Source organism: Trachinotus anak, unplaced genomic scaffold (assembly GCF_046630095.1).
Source record: "Trachinotus anak isolate AG129_WGS33_773 ecotype Australia unplaced genomic scaffold, CSIRO_AGI_Tana_v1 ptg000019l, whole genome shotgun sequence".
NCBI classification, from domain to species: Eukaryota; Metazoa; Chordata; class Actinopteri; order Carangiformes; family Carangidae; genus Trachinotus; species Trachinotus anak.
The window spans coordinates 19,884,510-19,907,993 of NW_027273870.1; the positions used below are offsets into that span (position 1 = coordinate 19,884,510).

At 41.0% G+C, this 23,484-nt stretch overlaps 1 protein-coding gene across 1 annotated transcript in view; it reads right to left on the minus strand.

Moving 5' to 3' along the window:
* bnc2 (basonuclin zinc finger protein 2) overlaps nt 1–14,235 on the minus strand; it is a 164,896-nt gene extending 150,661 nt beyond the window's left edge. Inside the window, exon 1 of the mRNA XM_071504232.1 lies at nt 13,491–14,235. Coding sequence (XP_071360333.1) covers nt 13,491–13,493 — 3 coding nt within the window. The 5' untranslated portion in view covers nt 13,494–14,235. The remainder of the gene's footprint in view (nt 1–13,490) is intronic.
* Nucleotides 14,236–23,484: the final 9,249 nt, after the last annotated feature.

Genomic DNA, 23,484 nt, shown 5'->3' on the forward strand with positions numbered 1-23,484 from the left:
ATTATTGTAAACTTCACCAACCTCTCACAAAGTGGCAAAGTTGCTTTCTGAATATCGTCTATATTTAACTTTGACAAGAGGGAATGAGTATGTTTGTGTTGTAAATACTAAGTGTGCAGGGGCTATAATATGAATTGGCTGCAACTGGATACATGTGACTAGGGGGCAAATGGATCTAATGGTAGTCTTAATGCTGGCCTTGAATAATGAGGCCTTTGTCTAATAAAACTGGAAAGCCTCCAAATACCTATAGGGACCTCAGCTAGTTAGAGCAATAACAGTCTATCAAAAGAGAAAGCAAAGTGATTACTTAGAGGGTAATAAATACAAGGTCCATGCTGGGGTGGGACTCGGGGCGAGAGTGAGAGAGGAAGCAAGGAAGACAGAGACTGGGACAAAGAGAGACAGAAAAAGAGAGAGAAAGAGCTTAGTGAATAAAACAAACTTCACATCTCTTGTCTTACTAAGTACCATTGCTGAGATCTGGTGTAGGGTAAGACACACATCCAACCAGCATCCTTATACATCACAAAGACAAGCAATGGAAAAAAAAACTAGAGTGGGTAAATGTGAATATATCTGCAGGTATCGTACTTAACCTTGCAAATCTTTCAAGAACCATAACATCAAGATAGCTTCAACTGAGATCAAATGAAAAGTGAAAAACTCAAAACAGAAATGAATTTTGAGCACGAGAACCTTGATTTTTGTACAAGTGACAGGTAAGAAACAGTAAGAAATAGAACTGAAACTCCCCAACACGTAGAGATATTTTTTTACCCTCCAGGATGCTTTGAAAACTACTTCACCACGCACGTATTTTGCTTGCAAAATAGTTTAAAAGTTGAAACATGCTACAATAAAGGACCACCAAACAAAGGATACAATCAAAGCCACTGTGTGCACTTCTATGGCAGCCAAGGGCAAACACTACACTTGAGAGGGAACATGTAGTTCTGAGGAAATGTTGTCCCTTATTCAAAATGACAAAGTTCAAGTGTGAATGTCAAGATTGTTTTCAGTTTTGAAGAACTGTTTGAAAACCAATCAGGTACACTTCGATTGCTTAAAGAGACAAAGCAGATGGGTTAGCCTGGTTTTAGCACTTTTCACAAATTTGCACACATACAGACACATGCATACACACACACACATAGGGAAAAAAGAAAAAGCTCTTCGCTTTCTACCCCATTCCCAGCATGTCTTAAATGGTGGAGTAGTGCTGACCTGGAGGAACAGCTTTAGGGCCAGAGAAGTGGGCACAATAACACCACCATCAATTACAGCCCTGAGAGGGGAAGGGGAGAGTCCAATCAGAGAATTAGAGAGATGTGGGGCAGAGAGGTGGATCGACAGCCTCGAGGCAGAGGGAGAGGGTGGAAATGGGGATGACAGAGAGGACAGAGGAAGAGAGAGACGGCTGGTCACCGCTCTAACTAAGTGACGGGATGAGGATAATAAAGAGTCAGTCACACAGAGAGAGAGCGGTGGCCTCAGAGGAGAGAGAGGGGGGAGGGATAGGTGCAGGGGGATGACAGAAGTGAGAGATGGACTTCATCAAGACTGCTGCCTGATGGTCCGGGTTCAGACTGTTGCTCTGTTTCTGCCCCTCTGTCTTCAGGGCAGGGAAAGTGTGTGTGCGTTCATTTATGTGTGTGTGTGTGTGTGTGTGTGTGTGTGTGTGTGTGTGTGTGTGTATTGGCTCAATCTCCAATGACAGGTGAGCGATTCATTGCCCCCCACCAGAGTGACCAATGCCTTTCCACTCCAGGCCCTGATCCATTTCAGCTAATGTATTACTGGAGGAGCATCACTGTCCACTGTCTGCTGACTGGGCTGGACTGACCTAAACACAGCTTTACCAAGCTTTACAGGACTGCACTGGGCTTTAGTGAGTGTTACAAGAGAGGCAGCATAGCCTTCATGAAACCGACCTAAAGACGTTTCTACAGCGTGTTCATATTACACATCTGAAATTCAACAATGAACCTGAAACGACTGCACTTTGGTAAAAATGCAGTTTTGTTTGGCTTCACCACTCAATAAAAATATTCCAAAACCTGTGTGCAACAAAGAAGAAATGGTGCAAGGGGAATTTGTGGATTAGAATACCTTGCCTACCTACCTACATGAGACACAAGGTGTTTATTAATATTTAACCAAAACCACAATCTTTCCCTAACCTCGAACAAAATGTTGTCCTGTGCTTTATATGCCAACCATCCAACCTGACCACCTACAGTACTTGTGAGTCCTGTGTGGTACATTAATATGGCACTTAATCCACTTAAAAAGATCACTGCCTCCGGACATAATCCAGCCACTGATTACATTTGCTTGCACAAAACAAATGGGAAAACAATTTAGTAATATATTTAACTGTAATTTTCAGGAGACAAGGTTTCTTTCAAGCAGGTCCTTGAACCTAAACAATGATGTAGGTTGTTCTTACTTACCCTCTGATATGATTCAAGCATTTCCTGAATTAGCTCAGACAAAAGCTATTAAAAATCTCTCTTGAAAAATAATAGCATTACTATGATAAAGGTTTGGTTTGGATCTGGTTTAGGCACAAAAACAACTTGTTGGATTTAGGGAAGGATCATGATTTGTGTTAAAGTAAGCGCTTTGTTAAGGTTACAGGACCTTCATGCTGTCATGGTTACAAGAATAAATGTGGTTAAGGTTATAGAATGGCGGTCACGGTTAAAAGAAACAACGCTGACTCTCAGTTTGACACATGACACACACTGCAGTCTCCCATCTCGTGTTGTCGACCCACCCCTACCTCCTTCCTACACAGACATTGTCGCTTTATAATAACGCCACCTGACTTCCTCCTTGGCTCCTGTCATAATTACTATGGCCAGTAGAGGGCTTTGCTACTTTAACGTAAACATGTTGTCATGTGACATTACACCTGTCCGTTGGTTAATGATGATAATGATTATTTATTTTAAGTGTTTGACAATTACAGTAAACTACTGAGTATTTGTTAGAGAGGGAACAGAGAAAGAAAAGATAACGATATCACCGTAGCTTCCTTCCATAATTTTAATGAGATATCTCTCTTCTTCAGGATGGCTTTTACAGAGGGCTGAGTGAATGAGTGAATGACAGAGTTTTAATGGTTTCTTACAAAATATTCTGTCTTACTGTGTATTACCTGTTGGCCCTCTAAAGATGTTATTGCTCTAATGGCTCTTGGAACAATGAAACTAATCAAATAACCTGGGATGTATTCTTTTAACTTCATTCAAAATGCAAAGGAGAAAATTGTTTTTGATAGCTATTTAGACCTCAACACACACACACACACACACACACACACAAACACACATATTTATAACAGGGGTCATAAAACAAAGATTCTCTTCATATGGTTTGGGGAGGAGGAGGAGCAGAGGACGAGAGAGAGAGAGAGAGAGAGAGCGACAGACAGAGAAGGAAGAAGGGAGGGAGAAGGAGAGGGAACCGGTCTATCCTTCCTTGGGGACCAGTCCGCCCCTCCTGGCTGCCCATTTAAAACAGAATTCCTCCACAAACTGTTTGTGTTTTCAGTCTAACTCCTCCAGGGTGCTGCTCGCCACAGCACAAGACAGTCACACCACACCCGTCCTCTCCTTCTCCCTCTCTTTTCCGTCGTGGCTAACATTCCCTACACTGTTCTGTCTGAGACCTGTCTACTATCAACATGTGGCACATGTCCTTGACAAGTCAAGAGGATCCTTCACCATAGGAGTTGAACAGCAGTGTCAACCATGCACCCCCTCTTCCCTCCCTGTTCTGCCTCTCCCTCATCCTGCCTCCCCGCTTTCACTCTCACTCTCTTAATATTGAGTTGCCAGGGTAAAAGGGGGCCAGAGGAATCTAATAACTGTGACAGTGGGGCTTTTTTGGCATTGTTCCTGAAGCTGTGCAGACACACACAGGGCTGTCTGCTGGCTGTAATGAAAGGTTAAATGAATAGGACAAAGTGACAGGAGGTACAATAAAGAAACAAGAAGGAGGAGAGAATGTGTGCGCAAGCATGTGTCCATGTCTGTGTGTGCGTGTGTGTGTGTGTGTGTGTGTGTGTGTCTCGAGGCCACCCTCCCTTGCTCAGGGAACAACAAGGACAGCCCCTCCACAGCGCCACAATATTCAAAACAGATTGGTCTGCGACACGGTGGTGTGTGTGTGTGTGTGTGTGTGTGTGTGTGTGTGTGTGTGTGTGTGTCATGTATGTGTGTGTGTGTGTCTGACTCTCTCACCAGGACACAGATGCTGAAGAGGAATTCCAGCATGGGGTTCTTTGATAAATGTTAAGGTCACTAGCAGAGGGGAGGGGTGGAGGTTGGATGGGGAGGGGAGGGCAGGAGAGCGGGTGCAGAAGGGGAAGAGGCAGAGGGAGTGACGAGGGGGGACGCATGTCTCGTCTTGTGCCTCTCTCTGCCTGTGCCTTGGTGGAATGCGGAGTCACATGAAAGAGGCCCTCTTTCTCTCTCCCTCTCTCTCTGAGACTCGTCTCTTGTGTCTGTCTCAAAAGCGCCACTGTCCCCCCTCCTGACACACTACCTGTCAGCAGATTTCTTCTCAGCTCCAAAAACACACACAGCCACAAATGCAAGCAAAAACACACACACACAATCACATGCACACAGGGACACACACATACAGATGTACCCTTTATGAGCGTCAGGTTTCCCTGAAACAGGAAAAGTGAACTAAGACACAAACAAACACACAAAATCCTATCATCCTCGGACTGCTTAATTACTATGATTATCACCATAAAAAGCACCTTTGTCACTAACAATCACAGGGTAGGTCTTCTAACATGTCATCCAGGTTTGTGGCGATGTATTGAATGGCACTATACACTTCAATGGGTGCAGCATAATCCATGAAATGTTTCTATTAGATTGCATCAAGTCAGTTCTGTAAAGTTAATCTATGTGTGCCTCCCAAACCATGAGGTCAGGACCCATTCCAAACAATATGAATGTAGATGCCCACTATCTTGAGTGGTTGCTGGCAGGTGTGTAGTGGCCATGCTTAGCTACATATCTTGTTTCATCTGAAATGCTTAAAAGACTGGCCTCATGAAGGTTTTTCAACTGTTTCAATCCCAAGACTGGTTTTGATAACAATAAGTCTTCCAGATTTAAAAGAAAAAATCAATTTCTTTTATCTGCCATCCAAAACGACACTCTAGTCTGAACAGAGTACCAGTGCCTTTCAGAAACATTAGAAATCACTGTTGGAAAAATAAATCTGTTTTACGATGTGGCAGTGCTCTGGTTAAGGTTTGGTTGGGTTTAAGCACAAACACAACTTGGTTAGGTTTAGGGAATGGTTTCGGAGAAATTAAGTACCGAAATAAAGAAGAAAAAGTAAAGTAAGAAAAACATCTTGGTTTGGTTTAAAATTGCTTCCTCATTAAGGATAGGGAACCTTCTTCGTCTTGGTTACAATAACAACCACTTAGTTAAAGTTATGGAATGATCATGGTTATGGTTAAAAGAAACCAAAGCTGACTGTTGGTAGGAAACAGGAAGCTAACGGCAGTCTCCTGTACCACATTTTGTTGACCCATCCATCCACTGTGACCTCCTCCCTATGTAGTTCTATAATAACATCATTCAACTTCTTCCTTTGGATGGACTAGGGATATAATAACGAGTGCCACTGTAGGGCTTTATCACTTGAACGTAAACAAATGCCATTTTGGGGCATTTGCTGAAACAACTGATGCTGTATAGAGCTTGTGTGACATATTCTCATGCTCAACTAGGCACATAAATATAGGATGATGTTTACAGCAGAACAGAACACAGATACAATGCACTGACTGACCCCTTCACTGATTTCTTGAAAAATATTGTCCAAAAACAAAGACCTGATTCATACAAAGATAAATAGTCGAAACTCTGTATTGAGGCTGGTTAATAGAAGCTACCTTATACATTCAGCCCACAAGGTTACTAGTGTGTCTGAAACATTATGAATAGATTAAGATAAGGCTCATTGTCAGATAAAGCCTGGTGAAAGTAAAGTCTTGAAAAAGCAAGGTGAATACTGCTCCCTCTTGACCCAGCCAGGTCACATAAATATGTGAAAATCTTCACAACAGAATTGAACATATGCACAATGCACTGACTAACATCCTTCACAGATCTCTTAAAAAGTAATATCCAAAATCAAAGACATGATTCATACAAGGATAAAGAGTCCAAAACTCTGTATTAATTCTGGTTAATAGAAGCTTCCTTATACATTCAGCCCACAAGGTTACTAGTGTGTCTGAAATTTTATCAATAGATTAAGGTAAGAATCACTGTCAGATGAAGTCTGGTGAAAGTAAAGTCTTAAAAAAACCAAGGTGACTACTGCTCCCTCTTGACCCAGTCGACATGGGATTTACGCATTGGGTTACTACACCCCGACATGAACACACAGATTAAAGTTACCCATGTTCAAATTCCAGATCCCCAACCTAAAAAAAAACACCCAACAAGAGCCAGATGTGGGCTATACAGCTGCACACTGCTTTTGTATTGTGATAGAAGTGGAAAAGAAAAAAGAATAAAACTGGTCATAACCAGCTGTATGCTGATCAAAATGGACATATTTTGCCACATACTCATGAGCAGAGAATGGATTAGGGAAGCCTAATATCATGCTACATGCAATAGCATGTACAGCATAACTACTATTACACATAAAGTTATTAAAATGAAGTTTGAGAATAAAACAAAGAGTATACAGCTTAGGAGTTAAATAGAAATGCAGTTTATTGACTGTTCAGGTCTTACATAGATATCGAAATAAGTTTTATAAGATATGACAACATAAAAACATGTTACAACTTCAAAATGAAATTACCAGGAAAAGGCTCCTCGGAAACGACATCAGTACCTAAACGCTTGCTTCCTGTTTATTAAGCCTCTGTCTTCTTGTGTCGCCTGAAAAAAGGGCATAAACAAAAGATGTGTTACATCATCACCTCTTTCACATGGACTCATGGACCTCACATTTTCAATTAAACTAAAACAAAATTTTATTAATTGAATGTATTACGTTTGAAAATGGTTGGATTTATTACAGGATAATTGCATATCCGGAAAATAGATTTTTTTTTCTACTCCCTTTCTACTCTGCAATAAAAAAAATGAAGTAAGTTCAGAATGTAACCTGCAGTACGTACCAGAAATTTCCAAAATCGTGGCAGCACTCCACGACTCCTCCATGAACATTTTGCAGAGCGGTTGAAACTTCTCCCTGTTATTTTACCAATCCACACGCTGGAAAAAAAAGTTGGTCTTTGTGGAAGTGCATTGCTCAAGTGAGACACATATATTAAGTCAAAAGAGTGTCACCATGATCAGTCACTTAACCCTGACGGTATTTTCTTCCAAAGTACTACAGAGAGTCCTGTCACCGCAGCATCTTCTTACACAAACAAACAATCCATGTTACAACTGTGCCACAACTATGGTCACGTATTTTCAGCAAAGTAAACACGGCAACAAAATGTTCACTGTAACTGATCGGAACTTATCCTGAGATTGTTTGAAGTCTTTGGAATGATAATAATCACTATATAACTAATGGCTGACTGAAACCTGAAAAAATGCTTTATCCTTTTCTGTGACACCAACAGGACACAAAGTTACGACCCCGACCACCAACTGCTGTAGGAGTGAAAGGTGAGGCAAAGCAAACCGGACCTTACTGGCCTTACACACTACTTAAATCTGGCCAACAACACAACTCCCACCCATCACAGCTCCTCAGAGTCAAGTGGTCACGATGCCATAGATCAGAAAGGGTGAAGGAGCCCAAAACGTGTGGATTTAAGTATCTGGGCCCAAGAAAGTCCCATGTCTAGTCCCATGGCCTGTCTTAACCTCTCGATGCTAAAGAAAGAAACAGGGAGTAAGAGGGAGTCTGTGCCACAGTACAAAAACACAGCACATTGTTATTGAATGACCCAGCTTGCAAGAAGAAGTGACCAAAAATGAAAGATGTAAACTCCACTGCTGCACATGTATCTTGGACTGTCCAGCAAAGGGAGTGCTAAGGTACACAGTACGTAGTCTGAACAGAGTGTAGCTTCAAGGATCTGGGGAATATCTGAGCCAGCTGGTTCATAGTAATTTGAAATGCCATCATAACACCATTTAGTAAATGTGATACATGTTTCAACAGGGGCCTTCCGCACACCCTGTTTCCAAAGATCTTCTGTGATCCATGTGAACATCCAATACAGTGAAGTCAGGCTCAAGTGGAAAGCTGGACAAAGGAGACAGTCCTCCCAGCGAACATTTTATTTTCACCCACAGTTCAATTTTATTGTGAAGTGATATCCAGCGGTCATTGTAAGACAGCATCAGTCCTTTCAGCAAATGCCCCAAAGCGACAAAGTGACAAATCCCTCTATTGGTCTCTGTAATGTATGTTGGGAGAAAACAGGGAAGCCAGGTGTTACACAGCCACAGAGTCCACTTCAGGAGGAGCTCTTGGTGGATGGATGGGTCGATAAAACACTGGACACAGGAGCAGTTCAGCCCTCTCACGGGAGGGGGCCGAACAGAGCTGCAAACCACAGCAGGAGCATTGGGGTAAGAAGTGGAAGTACATTTCACCTGTGATGTACCAGGCACTGAGACCAGGTCAGGAAGTGTAGTGTTGCATCAGAAAACCTTAACCGCAGGTTGTCATCTCTTTCGTTGAGGTGCTTATGCATTGCTAGATGCAATCAGTGATATTGGAGGATTATTGGGCTTATCGTGATTGGTCGAACCAGTGCGTGCCAATTCAGTACACTGCATTGGTAGAATAAATTGATTTTTCTTAATAAACAGGCATTAATAATTCTTGTATTAAACAGTATGGAATCACATTAGGTAAGACCGCACCATTAAAGAGTACTTTAGTCAGTGAGGAGAAAAAATGCCTGGAATGAAGTGTGACGTTTGACCATTCTTCTGACAGAACATAAACAGATTTCAAATGAGAGAATTCTGGATTGAGAAACCAGGGAAATTATTTCAAAGGCAATTCAGGTAAAAATAACATTGTCAGCACAGTTACTAGCAAAGACGTAGACACTCTGGGCAATCATGCCAAAGTCAACATGCTACATCTCAGTCCTCAGGAATTTTTCATGAGCCACCACTTATCTTGTCATATCAGATTTCTTCCACTAGCTTTTTTTGAAGGAAGAGAAAAGACATCTTTAGCGCAAATTATTCTCTTTTAATCAAATCACTCTGTATGGCCTGAGGAGATCTTTCCGTGCCTTTTGAGTCACTGGGGCATGGGCCACTAATGCACACACCCAAAAAAAATATATAAAAAAAATAAAAAAATACACTCAGTCATACAAACATCCACATACACACTGTGCATAGAAACAGCAGCAGTTTGGTGTCTTTTTATCTGAAAGCAAGAAATGAGACTCAACAGGAAAATAAAAAAAAGTACAAAAAGAAAGCAAGGAACAAAGTGGTGTCTGGAGTTTCCATCACAAGTGAAATCCCAGATTTTCTCACTCACTGTTCATGGAACAAAATCGAACAACTTTATTCTGGAGCGCAGTCAGTGCAGGAGGGAGCTATAAAATATAAATTATACCACATAACCCTATACCTCCCAACTGAGCCATTTGGTTACAACTATACTCCTGTTCGTTACATAGGTCCAGCTCTCTGGTATTTCTATAGCGTCGACATGAATTATATTCTAGCCCTGCTGAAGAACGTATGGATTACAAGTGAAATGCAATTTCCCTACCGATCGCACCGTTGCCACCCAGTGACACTGAAGTGTTTATTTTACTCAGTTGCCAGTAATTAGTTCTGGACAGAATCAATTAAAGCCACCCCAACTTACAGCTGAAAATGTAAGAATCATGGCTGTGTCTAGGAAGACAGAAAAATGCAGTAGGGGTGTATTTCTAAAGGTTGAGTTGTGCAAAATGTGTTCTATCATTTCTCACTTTAAACAAATAAAGACTAAGGGAGTGTGCGGCTTCTGCACACACTGGGTGTGTTCATGTTCTGAGACCAAAGTTTTCCTGATTCCTTCCTTAAGGAATATGATAGTGTTTGGATTAGCATGTGAAATGAAGCCTGTAGAAAAAAAAAGGACGCAAAAAAAATTTAACACATGTAAGTAGGAGTATCGTCTTACAGTTTAAACACAGCTTGTAGCGCTGAGCCTGATTTTAATCTGATTAACTTGCCATTTCCATGTGTGATCTATCCTCTCGCCACCGACACATTACTATCATTTAGCAGATTAAAGCTTTTCAAGATATCAATCGGTGTGATGGTACAAGACAAAACACATCTTGAATGTTCATGTCATAACAACTGTTAACTCTATTCATTACCGCCTGCTATTTATTTCTCTTTTTTTTTTCAAAGTTAAGAACACAGACCAAATTTCAAAATGTGCTCAGAGGAAATTTGATATTTTTCATGAGTGCAAGTGTGTGAAGATTTAGTTTCTTAACTTTGTATGCTGAGGTTCAAAAAATGTAATTATGTCTCTCATATGTATATTGTTTTAAATCAAGTATGTCTCACACTGTGCTCTTTATTAAATTAGGTGTTCTGCGATCCAATTTGTTTTAACATTTCACAGTGTCTCTGTTTAGTCGCTGGATCCCACAGCTTTGGTTGCCGTGTCGTGTTCAAAGATTTTCGTCTCAAGTCACCGTTAGGTATATGACCCCACTCCCCCTTTCAAAATATTACCTTTTCTGTCACTGCCAAGACACACTATCAGTCACTCGAGAGATTATTGGGGCTGAGGACAGATGGAGATTAGCAGGGCTATATCAGTACACTGGTGACCCACCTCTGGATAAATAAAAACACTGTGAGAATGTTACTTTGATGGTGTTGCGGCGTCACCAGAGACTTTACGTATCATATGGAGAGGGGGGAGCTAGGAGGGAGCTGAATATCTCCACCTGTTAGCATGAGTGCAGGTCCATATTTCCCTTCATCCAAAATACATTTTGTTTGTTTGTTTGTTTTTCTTCCTGCTCCACACCCCCACCTATTTCCTTTCACCCGTGCAACACCGGGGTTAAGCTCTTTACATCAGAGTGCAGACTCATCATAACTAATCTTGCACAGAAAACGAGCAGGGACATGAAGGTCAAGAAGTGATTATTTCCCCAAATGAATCACAGAAAGTATGAACACAAGCAAGTACACAAATAATAACCAATGACTCACAAGAGCAGAAAATATATAAATGCACCAAATGTCTTATCAATGGATCCATTATCCACTTTTCAAATTAAGAGGATGTGGATGAGAAAGTAAGAAAACCAGGGAGAAATAGAGGCGATGGAGTAGAGGGTGAAGAGGAGGGAAGAGTTCTGGATGTGAGCAGTAATCAGAGGAAACCAGCAGGGGGGACAGGGAGGGTTGGTGAGGTCAGAGCAGAGCACCACTAAGCAGCCTTTCTCTTCATTAGCAGCCTCTCTAAGGGGGGCGTCACAGGCCTACCTGTCCAGCAGATTATTGAACCGACTAACCAGTGGCTCCCACCCCATGCACACACACTCTCACACACTCTCCCCTCTCTGATTCCTACGGACCCAGAGGAATCACGACCTAGCTGCACCCTCACTGACAACTTTAACTTTTTTCTTTAACCTCACGTAGCAGTGCTATATAGGCTGAACCGGGGCGTCTGCTCGCTGCATAACGAGGACATTTTCCTCGACATTTTCCCCATTATTTTATGTGGAATTTTGTTGTCCAATCTTGCTTTTCCTCAAAATATATATATATATTTCTTTTCCTCTCAGCCACACCAGCACTTATTCTCTGTCAGCAACTCTGAGAATGTAATAAGTGTATAATTATCTGACACACGAGGGAAAGAAGGAAACACACAGATAAAAGGGAATACCAGCATTTTAACTTGTGTGACTTATGTTGTAAAGGAAATCCAGATCCCTGACTTCCCTGGCAGGGAGAAAGCAGCATGGAGATAAAAGTAATGAAATGACACTCCTGGAATGTAAATTGGCATTCTTCACTATAGTAGCAGCACCAGCTCAAGCTCATGAAACATCCCTGACACACACACACACACACACAGACCAGGCCAAAACACTGTGCTAGACTTTAATCTCACACACATCTCGCTGATGAAAGTGTGAAGGTACTTTTGTGGCGCTTTTAAGTTGGACCATTCATCTCAATCTCTCTCTCTCTCTCTCTTTCTCTTTTTCTAGCCCCCTCTCTCTTTCTCTCTGTCTCCTGAAGCATTCACATATGTCCGCGCTGAAATGTCTTACATTGACATGAAATGCCTCTGTGTAGCTTCTGCTTGTGTTTCACTGTCACAGGTTACCCATGAGCTCCCTGAGTTTTCCTTTTAGAGGTGAACCGTAACACGGGGACGCATAAACAGGCAAAAACTCTGTGGGGCACTGTAAGGCAAGTGTATTTTGGAGGAAAAAAAAAAAAATGACACTGTCAGATTACAGTGTTGCTCAGCTCCAATAAAATAGTCTAAAGCTTTGTTTGCTTTAAACATGTTTTTTTTTTTTTGATGGACTACTGCAAACTGACTTAACATCAACTGACACAAGATAGTAAATATTTGAAGAAATCAGTAAAAGATTGCAGAAAAAAAAACACCACAAGGAGGAATTCTGCAGAAAGGTGAAGCTGGATTTTCAGCAGAGGGATTTTGGGCCTGAGAAATAACTTTTGCTGTTGCTGCTGGCAATAAAATGAAGTCTGCTCACATTTATTTTCGTAAACACACTTGATACATTTTTATCACCACCATTTATTTTTGTTTTGCGTGTAAATTGCACTGGATTCTAGAAGTCACTGGCTTGTATGAGTTTGTGAGAAGGTACGGCGCAAATCTACAGGTAGTATAAAGTGACTTATGGCATAAATAACTTGTTAAGAATGAATAAAACTATTTTAAAAATCTTTACACTGTGTCTGGAGTTGACAGTTTGTCACTCAGACCTCATGTAAAAGTTTGTAACTCCACTGTGGGCAGCAGGGAATTGAGAAACAGTTTCAAGGAAAACTATAAAATTATATTAAGTGAAGTAACAGCCCATTTTATTAATTTACTTGTTAATGTCACAGATTTTAGGTCTCATTTCTGATTAACAGCAACACAAATACAGTGATCACTGATGATTTTGAGAGACAAAAATGGAAGAGAAAGTAAAGACAAATCAGAACAAGCAGAGGAAATTTTATTTTAAATGCAGGCATATAGTCATCGCCTGTGTATCTAGTGGATGAGTCATTTAAATGAAAAACAAATAGGGTGAATTAAATTACTCAGAAAGACTTGGTTAACCTTTTATCCGCTCTGATGAGCAGAGATGACAGACCAACACAGAAGTTGGAGGAAGAAAAAAAAAAAGTTCCCCAGTTTATTCGACTGGTGTGTTTCAGCTGAGTAACTGGAGTAAGCCCGAGCAGAAAACTCATATTTACCATTGCTGCATGTTGTATCTCACAGACCCCGGGGCTCCTGGCACTTCTCAAACTTGGCGTCCTCAGAAAAGTCTGATTTCGCCCTCAAGTGGGGAACTTTCTCCTCTTCAATGCTGTCCGCTGTCTGAGGTGATTCACGGTCGGTGTCCTTTTCACAAACTTATCATCGCCGTTTATGACAGTTTTTTAGGTGTAACGCGGGAAAACAGTCTCTCTTTTTTTTTTTTTTTCAACCTGTGAACCACTGGGTCCGGGCTGCTTCGCTGAGAAAAAACGCGCGTCAGGGCGTCTGGAAACGCGTCGGTCTCACGGAGAGGAACGCACGACCACGACTCCCCGTCCCCTCTTCTTCTTTTCCCAAACCGCACTCTGAAGCCAAGGAGACAGTGGGGATCGCTGACAGTCAGACGCTGGGTTGTAACTGCTTGTCCTACCTTGAGGAAAAAAGGAGGAAAAAAAAAAAAAGAAAAAAAAAAACGCCTTCCTTCACTCCCCCGATGATTTCCTTCTGCAGAGTCAGCGCAGTGCGCCGAGGAGAGCTGCGGACGGTCCGGGCTGGAGAGAAGGTGGCTGCTGTGTTCTGCTGGGTGAATCAGACCAGTGTTTTACCCCGCCGTGTGTGACTGTAACCCGAGCGATTTGTGGGTCCAAAGACTTTTTCTGTGCTCGGTGAGCTGATTTTTCGATGTGATGTCGGGATGAAGAGTCACATCTGTGTGCGACAAAATTGTGCCAAAAACCCTTAGCCCCGAGATAAGAAATGGCAAAGAGTCGCGCCTTTCAGCTCCTGGAAACTCCTGAAAAGCAGCGATGATGATGATGATGCCTCTGTATATTTGTTGCTCAGATATATTATTGTTGTCAAAATAATGTGTATTTTAAACAGTAAGGAGTTTGATCAAACGTGGCCAAACAGACAATAAATAATACAAAATACATACAAGTGTTGTTTTTTTTTAAATTTCTTGCCATCTCTGAAACGCTGTGTGAACTTTTTGCTGATACGCACAGCAGTTCATTTTATACTGAGCAAACTTTCACTTTTTTCACTGTCTGCCCTCTCTAGCACATTACACGCACGGCACTGCGAGGGCGCGCACACACACACACACATGCACACACGCACGTGTCTTAGGCACTAGGAAATAAGTTTATGGTTTCTGTGTGTGTACTGCAGGGATGTGACACTGATTTCCTAAGTTGTGTCCCTCAGATCCCTCAGAAGAAGTGGGCGCGCTCATTAAAGTTTCATTGTGCACTTGTTTTTATGAGGATTTGCTCAACGTTTGACTGAGACATCTCAAGAGTGAAGAGTTGAAGGAGTGAGGGGTGTGTGGGTATGGTGTGTGTGTGTTTAACTGAGTGTGTGTGCGTTTGAGGATAGAGTGGAGCAGAAAGAGAGACATGCAGCGCTCCTCAGAGTGACTGCTTGCCTCAGCCTGGCTCCTCCACTGGGGTGAGAGAGGCAGCCGAGTCCCAGGGCAGTCATTTCTATCAAGTCAAGCGTCTGGAAGCCCCACTTGCATGTTTGGTCAAGGGGTAAATAATAGATCAGGGATTAGGCTTGTGTAGAATTCATTCCAGGGTAACAAGCTACTGAGGTCCCAGGATATGCATATTCATTCCTTGGCCAAGGCCGTGGGAGAGCGAGGACCATATGCCTGTTTGTCAGAGGGCTTAGATTGCTAATTAAATGAGATATTACATACTTATGTGAGCAACAAAACAAAAAGCCTTTAAAGGATTGTGTAGGAAATAACAATGTTTGAATCTATTTTGTGCCTGCTTCAAAGGCTTTGATGCTGTTTTAATTTGTCTCAGGAAGTGTTTTCTATTCAGCAGTGTTGATCGACACCAGTGGACCTCTGGATGAGTAATATGACATGAACCGCACATCAAAGCACAACATACCCATTTTTTCTTTGCTGTTAGCATGTTGCCAAACTATCAGATGAAAAATCTATGATATGACAAACACAAGATGCGCGATGGTATAGTTATGATTGTGGGTGTGTGGATAGCCGTGCTGCATTTTTAGCTCCTGGTTATTCTTTTTAGTTCATAATCATGGAAAACTTGTGCTTCTGTGTTGATGGGTGGGCTGCATTGCATGACCAGGGTCAAGCACTCCTTTAGCTTCTTGTTGCTGCAGCAAGAAGTTAACTTAGAAGTGATAATGTTAATGCTCTGACACTTCTGAGCTCAGTTACTGGCGAGTGTTATACTGGATAGAAATTACATTTACACAGATTTGCAACAGATATGAATTGGACAAAATGTTTCTTAACAATATGAGGAAAAATTTTAATCAGCTTAAAAATTTTAAAATGTTGATACCAAATGTATTTGCGAAAATGTTTAAAATAATATTTGTTCAGAATAACTAATGTATGAATCAGGTTTTTGATGGTTGTGTTTAGGTACTCACAGCATTTGACTAAGGAAAAGATCCCATTCTTGATTAAAAGTTGAAGTATGAGACATGACATTTAATATTTAACCAACCATTTTGTTGCCTGACCATGTCAACCCAAGACTCAGGATGCAAAAGTCAGTCTCTGATATTATGGAGCCAAGCAAGTTTAAGTTCCCTCAAAATGTATTTGGAAAAAATTAGAAGCATGCAAACAGAATATCTGTGGGAAAGAGTTACAGGGGCCCATTTGGTAACCCCCACTAACATGTCTGCATTGGCCCCGTCAACCCTGTAACATTTAAACAATGTGTTAAGTGAAAGGTGCTGTTTTGGATTATGCCACAAAAAAATCATGAGTAAGTATGGTGCAGGTTTACAAATAAAAACGTTACGATCGTTTTACTGTTTTCAACATTTGAATTAAATGGAGCATGGCACTATGTGGAGCTAGACTGATAAACAGCCAGGCCAATAATCAGCTGATAGTAGCTTATTACAGATATATCAATATGAGTGTGGATGTCAATTGAAAAAAAAGCAAGAAATGAATGTACAGAAATACTAAGGCTATGGTTTAGACCATTTACACTGACTCTACATAGGTCGTTTTTCATTTGTCTGCTCTGTGTGTGTGATGCACTTCCATTTGAATCAATACTGGGATTCAAGTCTGTTTTCCATATGAAACTACAGTAATTGCGTGTTGGTCTCCAAATTTCCAAAACATTGGTGATCATACGTCAGCACTAACAGGGCTAAACATCCTGATGGAGGACAGAAGCTGCACTACTGACATGCTGTGTTCACTATGCAGCCTGTGTAGACACACACATTATTTTCATCAGTAGCTAGTAGTTTATTTTTAACTGTAAAATGTGCATCACATTTTGGTCTCAATTCCCTTCAAACACAAATTTAAGAGACCTTGTCAAATGTTATTATGTTTTTACAAATATCATTGGCTGTGAAAGCTGTTAATATCGGTACTAGACCCAAAGAATCTAGTATTAGATATACCAGCTGTGCACCAGCCTGACATTTAAGTAGACACAGACGTACATTGTCTACTGGACACGTAACCAGTAACGGCAGCTTGATAGGGAAAAAGAGTATGTGTTTATTTGTCCCTGTGAAGGGATCCCACTGTTCACTAATTACCCAGCGGGACCACTGATAATGAGCTATTGAACCTGCTACTGAAGTGTTCTACCTCCTGGGATGGCCATCAGCGGCTGCTCTGCACTCATGGATCCATCAAATCCACAGAGGTGCTCCTGTTCATTAAGTTCCAGTCACTACCGAAGCATAGAAAGGTCCAGAAAGGTCATTTGGACCATTCCCAAGGACCCAGAAGACTTTTTAAAGGACTGGCTCATACTGCAAGTTCTCTTCAGCAATCATGAGGTAGTTAATGGTTCCAAGGGTGTTTCTTTATTACTACTACCAGTAGCTACCAGTTTCTGATGCCTGATAAACGGCGCACTTAAGGTAACTTAATCTTTTCTCCTAGATAAGTAATGTGCTACTATCATGTCAAGTCAGGTTTATTTTTATGGCCTCTGCCTCAGACACCATCCATTCTTCAACCCTTGGTTTGGGAAAGTAAAAAAGCCACAGGGATCATAAAAGAGTAAACAATTTATTGAGCAACAGTAGAGTTAAACTGTAGGATACAGAGAAAGTTCTATGCAGAATTTTCTTATTGTCATCTCTCCTAACTCAAGTGTTGGAGATAAGTCAAATACTTTTCTCATCTAAAAGCTGTTTTCCAACTGGACAACATTTACTCAACATTGGCAATCAATGTCCCATGTCCTTGGTCTCCTCTCTCATACTCAAGGGAAATATGAACTTAAATACAACCCTACCACCTTAATTTACCCTTTCACCAAGCAAAGGACAAGCTCTCTAGCAAGAGCCCAAGGGAAATACTCTGACTCGTTGTTCCCACACACATCTTGAGGGGGCTGCCCGGGGTTGGGATGGCACACTAGTTGGGTGAGCCGTGGCACCATGGATACACACAAAAACACACACAGACACAAACACACACATGCTCATATACGCTGCTGCCTCTAGGAGGTGGGTCTTGTGTGGATCAATTCTTTCTTTATGAGGGCTGTTGTCTGTTGAGGATAGGACCAGAAGGTCATCAGATGGGAGTCAAACAGAGGTCCATGGCATCTCATTGGGGCTGGGGTTAGGATGTGAACAAGGGGGCTTGTGCACATGCAGCATGCTGTGGAGGGGGGGGGGCTTATGGGAGGTCAGTGACATCACATGCATACAGGAATGCACATGATGGCAAAGACAGAGTGTAAGGTTTGTGGTGAGACAAGGTTTTCAGCTTGAACTGTCAGATTTAGGTGCACAGATATTGTATGTCTAAAGGCTGGAGAGAGGGAAGAGAAGTGGTAATCAATGGTTTCTCTGTCCTGGGGTTTTGTAAGGCAGTCCAAGGTCTCACAGGATCCAGCATGAGGATGGCTCATGCTTGAGGTCAAGAGTGGCTGATAATTCTCCCACAGACTCCACTGAGAGATGTAATATCCATCCTCAGGGCATCGCTTGAATAGAAATGTGTACAAACAAGCCTTAAAATGTCAGCGACTGAACGTGAATTTAGTGAGCAATTTCAAAGCTTTGTGATGGCCAGTTTCAATTTCAAAAGGCACCCGGCGTGATAACAGCTTGTTATTTTCTAATCTTATTCAACAAGAAAACATTAGACACTGAGCAAATAGAGCCATCAGCCGCACTGCAAAGTGACTGTGTTCAAGCCTTACTGTAACTCTCACATGTTGGAGCCTGTCTCATTTCCATGCAGTGGGAGTGATGTTCTACTAAACACTGTGCAGGTTTGACATCCCACTTGGCATTTGTACAATCAATGTTCCTTTAAAGCTGGGGACTTGTGACGCTTTAGTATCTATTGTCATCTCCCGCAGTTCTCAGGTTCTTTCCTCCCTCAGCATCAAAGCTAGGCCACATTAATGCAGACAATATCCCCACTTTACCTGAGGCGGCAGGCGGAGACTGTGCTTTCACAATTCTCCATGGAGTGTCATGTTTTTCCCCGGGATGTGCCTCTCTTCCTTCCTCTGTCAGCATCGGCACACCAGGGCTTGTCATTTGCTTCTTGAATTTTTCATGCAGGTGCATTTGCATGATCACAATTCTGTGTCACTCGAACTTCCCTGTGACTCAGCTGAGGCAGAACAGGAGTGAGACATGAATGCTTATTGAGATTGTCGATGCAAGAGCGGTCTTGTTTCAAGGGGTGGCACTGTGCATTTTAACAGTTGGGCAATTAGACAGGAGAGGCCCACAAAGACAGCTTCAAACATGAGTCGGTTTGTGTTTGCCACTGTATTCTTTGCATTTGCTGCCATTCTGTGGCATCCAGTAAAGAATTGTAGTGATGTCTTATTTCACTAGGTTGGGCAGGGAACATAATCTCAGAAGCACAACAAAATAGTTTTAATTGAGTTGTATGCACTGTTCCACGTGTGAACCAGTGTTATGAGTGATATTCATTATGTCAAGAAAAGTAGCCTGTTTCTATCAGGAGAGTAAGTTTAATCACTTGACCGTCTCTCTTTAAACACTCCACAGATCATAATAGAGACTAAAGATTCAGATATCCTTTGAGCTATGATTCATGTTAACAGATGTGAATTTCAGAGATCCCAATTAAACTGAGAATAAATATGAATCCTTCAGGGGTGAGTCTCTTTTCAAGTCGCAAAACCACAATTCCCATCATTGCCAGGAGACAAGCCAATGATTGAGTGTTGAATTAAAGATCTGTTCTTCATTCATGCTTCATTTCTATTACTGTGCTCTGTTCCACATTTGGCTACTGTAAAGGTGTTAGGTATTATCAGAGATCATGTGTGGCTGTGTTGGATAGCCTCTATATATATTCTTCTTTTTGGGACATTGGCTCAGTGATTGATTGTTTATACACCAACTCTGTGAGCTACTTAATATGAGCAAATTAAAACATTTACATCTCCTTACAATGTGGTTTTAAACAAAGCGTCAAATATCAAAACTGTTGCAACCCATTTGGCTCAACCCCCAAAAAGTAATTTCAATGGATTTAAATTTAAATGTGAGAAACAATTTCAAGTTAATTATTAATTTTCATTATGAATGTACACTGAAGTCATCAATACCGTGGTGTGTAACCTGTTTCACACATGCAATAAAAGCTTCTTGATGAAAGAGGAAAATTAAATAATGGCAGCGGCTGGAGTGAGTGTGTGAAAAATCTTTTTATACTGTAAATGCAGGAAGCACATGGTTGGTGAAAGAGTGTGTGGTTGAGATTTGCTTTTTATGTGCCTAAAATGCTCTTAGATCTGGATTAATCTGTCATTAGTGGCACAGACACCAAACACTTACAGGAGGGAGATACAGGCAGCTTCAGACATGGGAAAGAGCAGCAGCAGACGCTGTCAAAACATGGTGGAACATGCCTGCGAAGAACATGCAAGCAACTGGAAGTGTCTGGGGCCAAATTATATGCATTTAAATTATGAAAGAAGGGATAGTTAGAAGATGATACAGTTTTAATTTGACTTTCTATTGACTACATTTTGCCCTGTGATCTGTTTTTTAGTGAAACAAATATATTTTGAATCTGTGGGTGCCTCAAGAAAAAAGGTGCAACTGCAGAGACCAGACTCAAAACCCTGTTGCAGATGCATGATGTTCTTTTTTTCTCATGATGAGAGAGAGGGGGGGGGGGGCTTATTCTTAGATACCATGTGTCAGTTTGTGTGTCTGAACAAGAAACAGGGGACAGGCAGATGTTGTGCATTATGTACCAGTCTACTGCCTCTAAAATTGTTCCACAAATGAGGATCTTAATGAGAGGCAGTGTTCGTGGGTCAAGGAACAGCCTAATCATGCTAAGTCAATTGCATCTTTTCCCGTGTGTGTGTGTGTGTGTGTGTGTGTGTGTGTGAGAGAGAGAGAGAGAGAGAGAGAGAGCAAGAGAGACAGTGAGCAGATGAACCAACATTTGTCTGACTGAGAAGGAGTGCCAATCCTCATATTTCTTCATTTTCCTCCCTCACCCTGTGCTCCAAATCTGGCTGGACACTTAAGTACATTAGCCACACAATATGGAGTTGTCTTGTCTCACCAGCAAAACAGATGTCAAATGTGCATCTTTGTTCATTTTCTCTTGCTTGCATCCAGCTCTCAAAGTTCCCACTGTGGAGTCAAGATTCAAAATTTATTGTACATAATGCAAATTTGACCTTACAACACATCATTACAAACATATAAAATGAGGCAAATAGCCCACCAACAAGGGGTTGGGGGTTGGGGGTGGGGTGGGGGTGGGGGGGTTGTAAGTGCATCTATTGAAATAAAAAAGAACATTTTAAACATAAACTACCATATAAAGATCAATATCATATCTCAGTGTCATCTCTCCTCAGCACCATCCATGTGGCTGTTGAGCTTTGATATAACAGCAGGGATTTATAGCCTTGTAAAACAGTGCTTGGAGACACGGGGGAACCCTAGTAAAAATGACTATCATACATCTGCAACAGGGATTTGAGTCTGTAGTGTGTGTGTGTGTGTGTGTGTGTGTGTGTGTGAAATATCACAATAGTTTTACAACATCTCTCCTCACCATTGAAATTCTGTCATTTTCAATTAATATTATTGTCACTTTGACACTGTCATGTTGCTATGATTATTTGTGTAACATTTTATTATTCCACCTATGATTTAGTCTTCTTCTCTTCATCTTCTTATATTGCAGATTAGTTCCTCCTTTTCCTCTAATATTTGTGTTTGCTAACCACATGCAAAACTCTTAAGCCTCCTTAGTCTTAAAAGCCTAAAATTCAATTTGATTCAAATGGTATTAAATGTTTAATTTTAATTATTTATTATATTACCCTTTGAGATGCAGTTGCAGTGGCTGTAATCACATTAGATAAAATACAATAAATATACATGTTTGTGGAAATAGAATAATACAGTCACATTATTAATTGTGTGGATTATCTTGTTAGGCTTGCTTTTTGGTTTGCACCTAAGTCTGTATTCACAATGTATCTCAAATTATTTTTGAAGAGGACTTGATGTTCAAATTCAGTTTCACTACAATAGATTAATATGATACAAATTAATATGACACCTTATTTATATGATACAAAACCACTGTTGAGTCTAGGCAGCCTTGCAGCAAGGCTGTGGTACCTGAGGATGATCTTGGTCTTGAATTCAAATTCCTCTGGTCTTGCACTTATTTTAACTTCAAGACTTTTAAATTTATTTTATACTTATGTGAACAAAAACTCAAATTTAATTAAATATATTGATTGTCAGAGGTAAGTACTTTTACTTGTTTCAAAAAAGTGACTTTTCCACTCTCCACTGTTTACCTGAGATCTGCACAGTGAATTCTATATTTGACCTGAATGAAGAAAAAAAAAGGTTAAACTTTATTGTCATTGCACACAAAAAGTACCAGTGCAACAAAATGCAGTTTAGCATCTATTAGAAAAGCTAAAATTTCATATTAATAAAGGTAAACAAATGAACACAATGAACAACAAACCGTGTGTTAGTGATAGTAAGAAGTGATCTAACTGATACAAAATAAACAAAACCAAAAGTGATTAGGGGGGTAGAAAAAGTAGATGAACTGTCCATCCACATCCAAAGCATTGGATGATTAGCAATTCTCTCATATAGTTATTTATAATTTAGAGGCAATGGATTTGACCCACGGTGGTCTGGACTTGGTAGTCGTTGCTCTGAGTTGGTCTTGATCTTAGCTTATAGTCAGCTAAAATGTGCTTCTGATGAGAGCCCATGGGAGACATGAGCTGATTCAAGAAGTCACAACCAGGGCAATTCATGCCAACCAATGTGGGCACAGGGTACAGCTTCATGGATTTATGTTAAATCTTCTGGCCCTTCTGAAATTGCAGGGATGGCTGTCTTGGGCATGAATCACTGGAGCAGTGTCTGATCACAGCATGCCATGCATATTCACACAAATTATATTATTAGTCAATGTTTCCTGTTGTGATAAACACATTCAGTGAATACTTTGAATACCAATTTCTCAGTCTTTAAAACATAAATAGGCTATAGTTCAGTCAGTTACTGTAGCTTGACAATTAGGTCAACTTTTTTCATGCCAAGACCAAATGAGCACTCTTTTAAATGACTTAATCCCATGCTAGGACCCAAGTGTGACAATATAAAAACAACAGCGTCCTTATTATGTAAGGAAAAATAGGGAATTTGAAAAAAAATATCATAGCTGCCAAACTTACAGTTATATGCAAACATTTTGGCACCCTTGGACATATTTATGTGTTCTGCTGATGAAATAAAAATAAGTAAATAAAATCCCCACGGAAAAGTTTCCCAGAAATGCAAAATCTTTTGCATACAGCTGTGTGTACCACACGAAACCCACAAAAGGACGCTTATTGTCCCCGAACCCACCATTGCAAACCAACGCACCGATTCGGATCGCAATGCCGTACGTGAACAACAACTGTCGTGAAGTGACGTAAAACGGGAAAACAG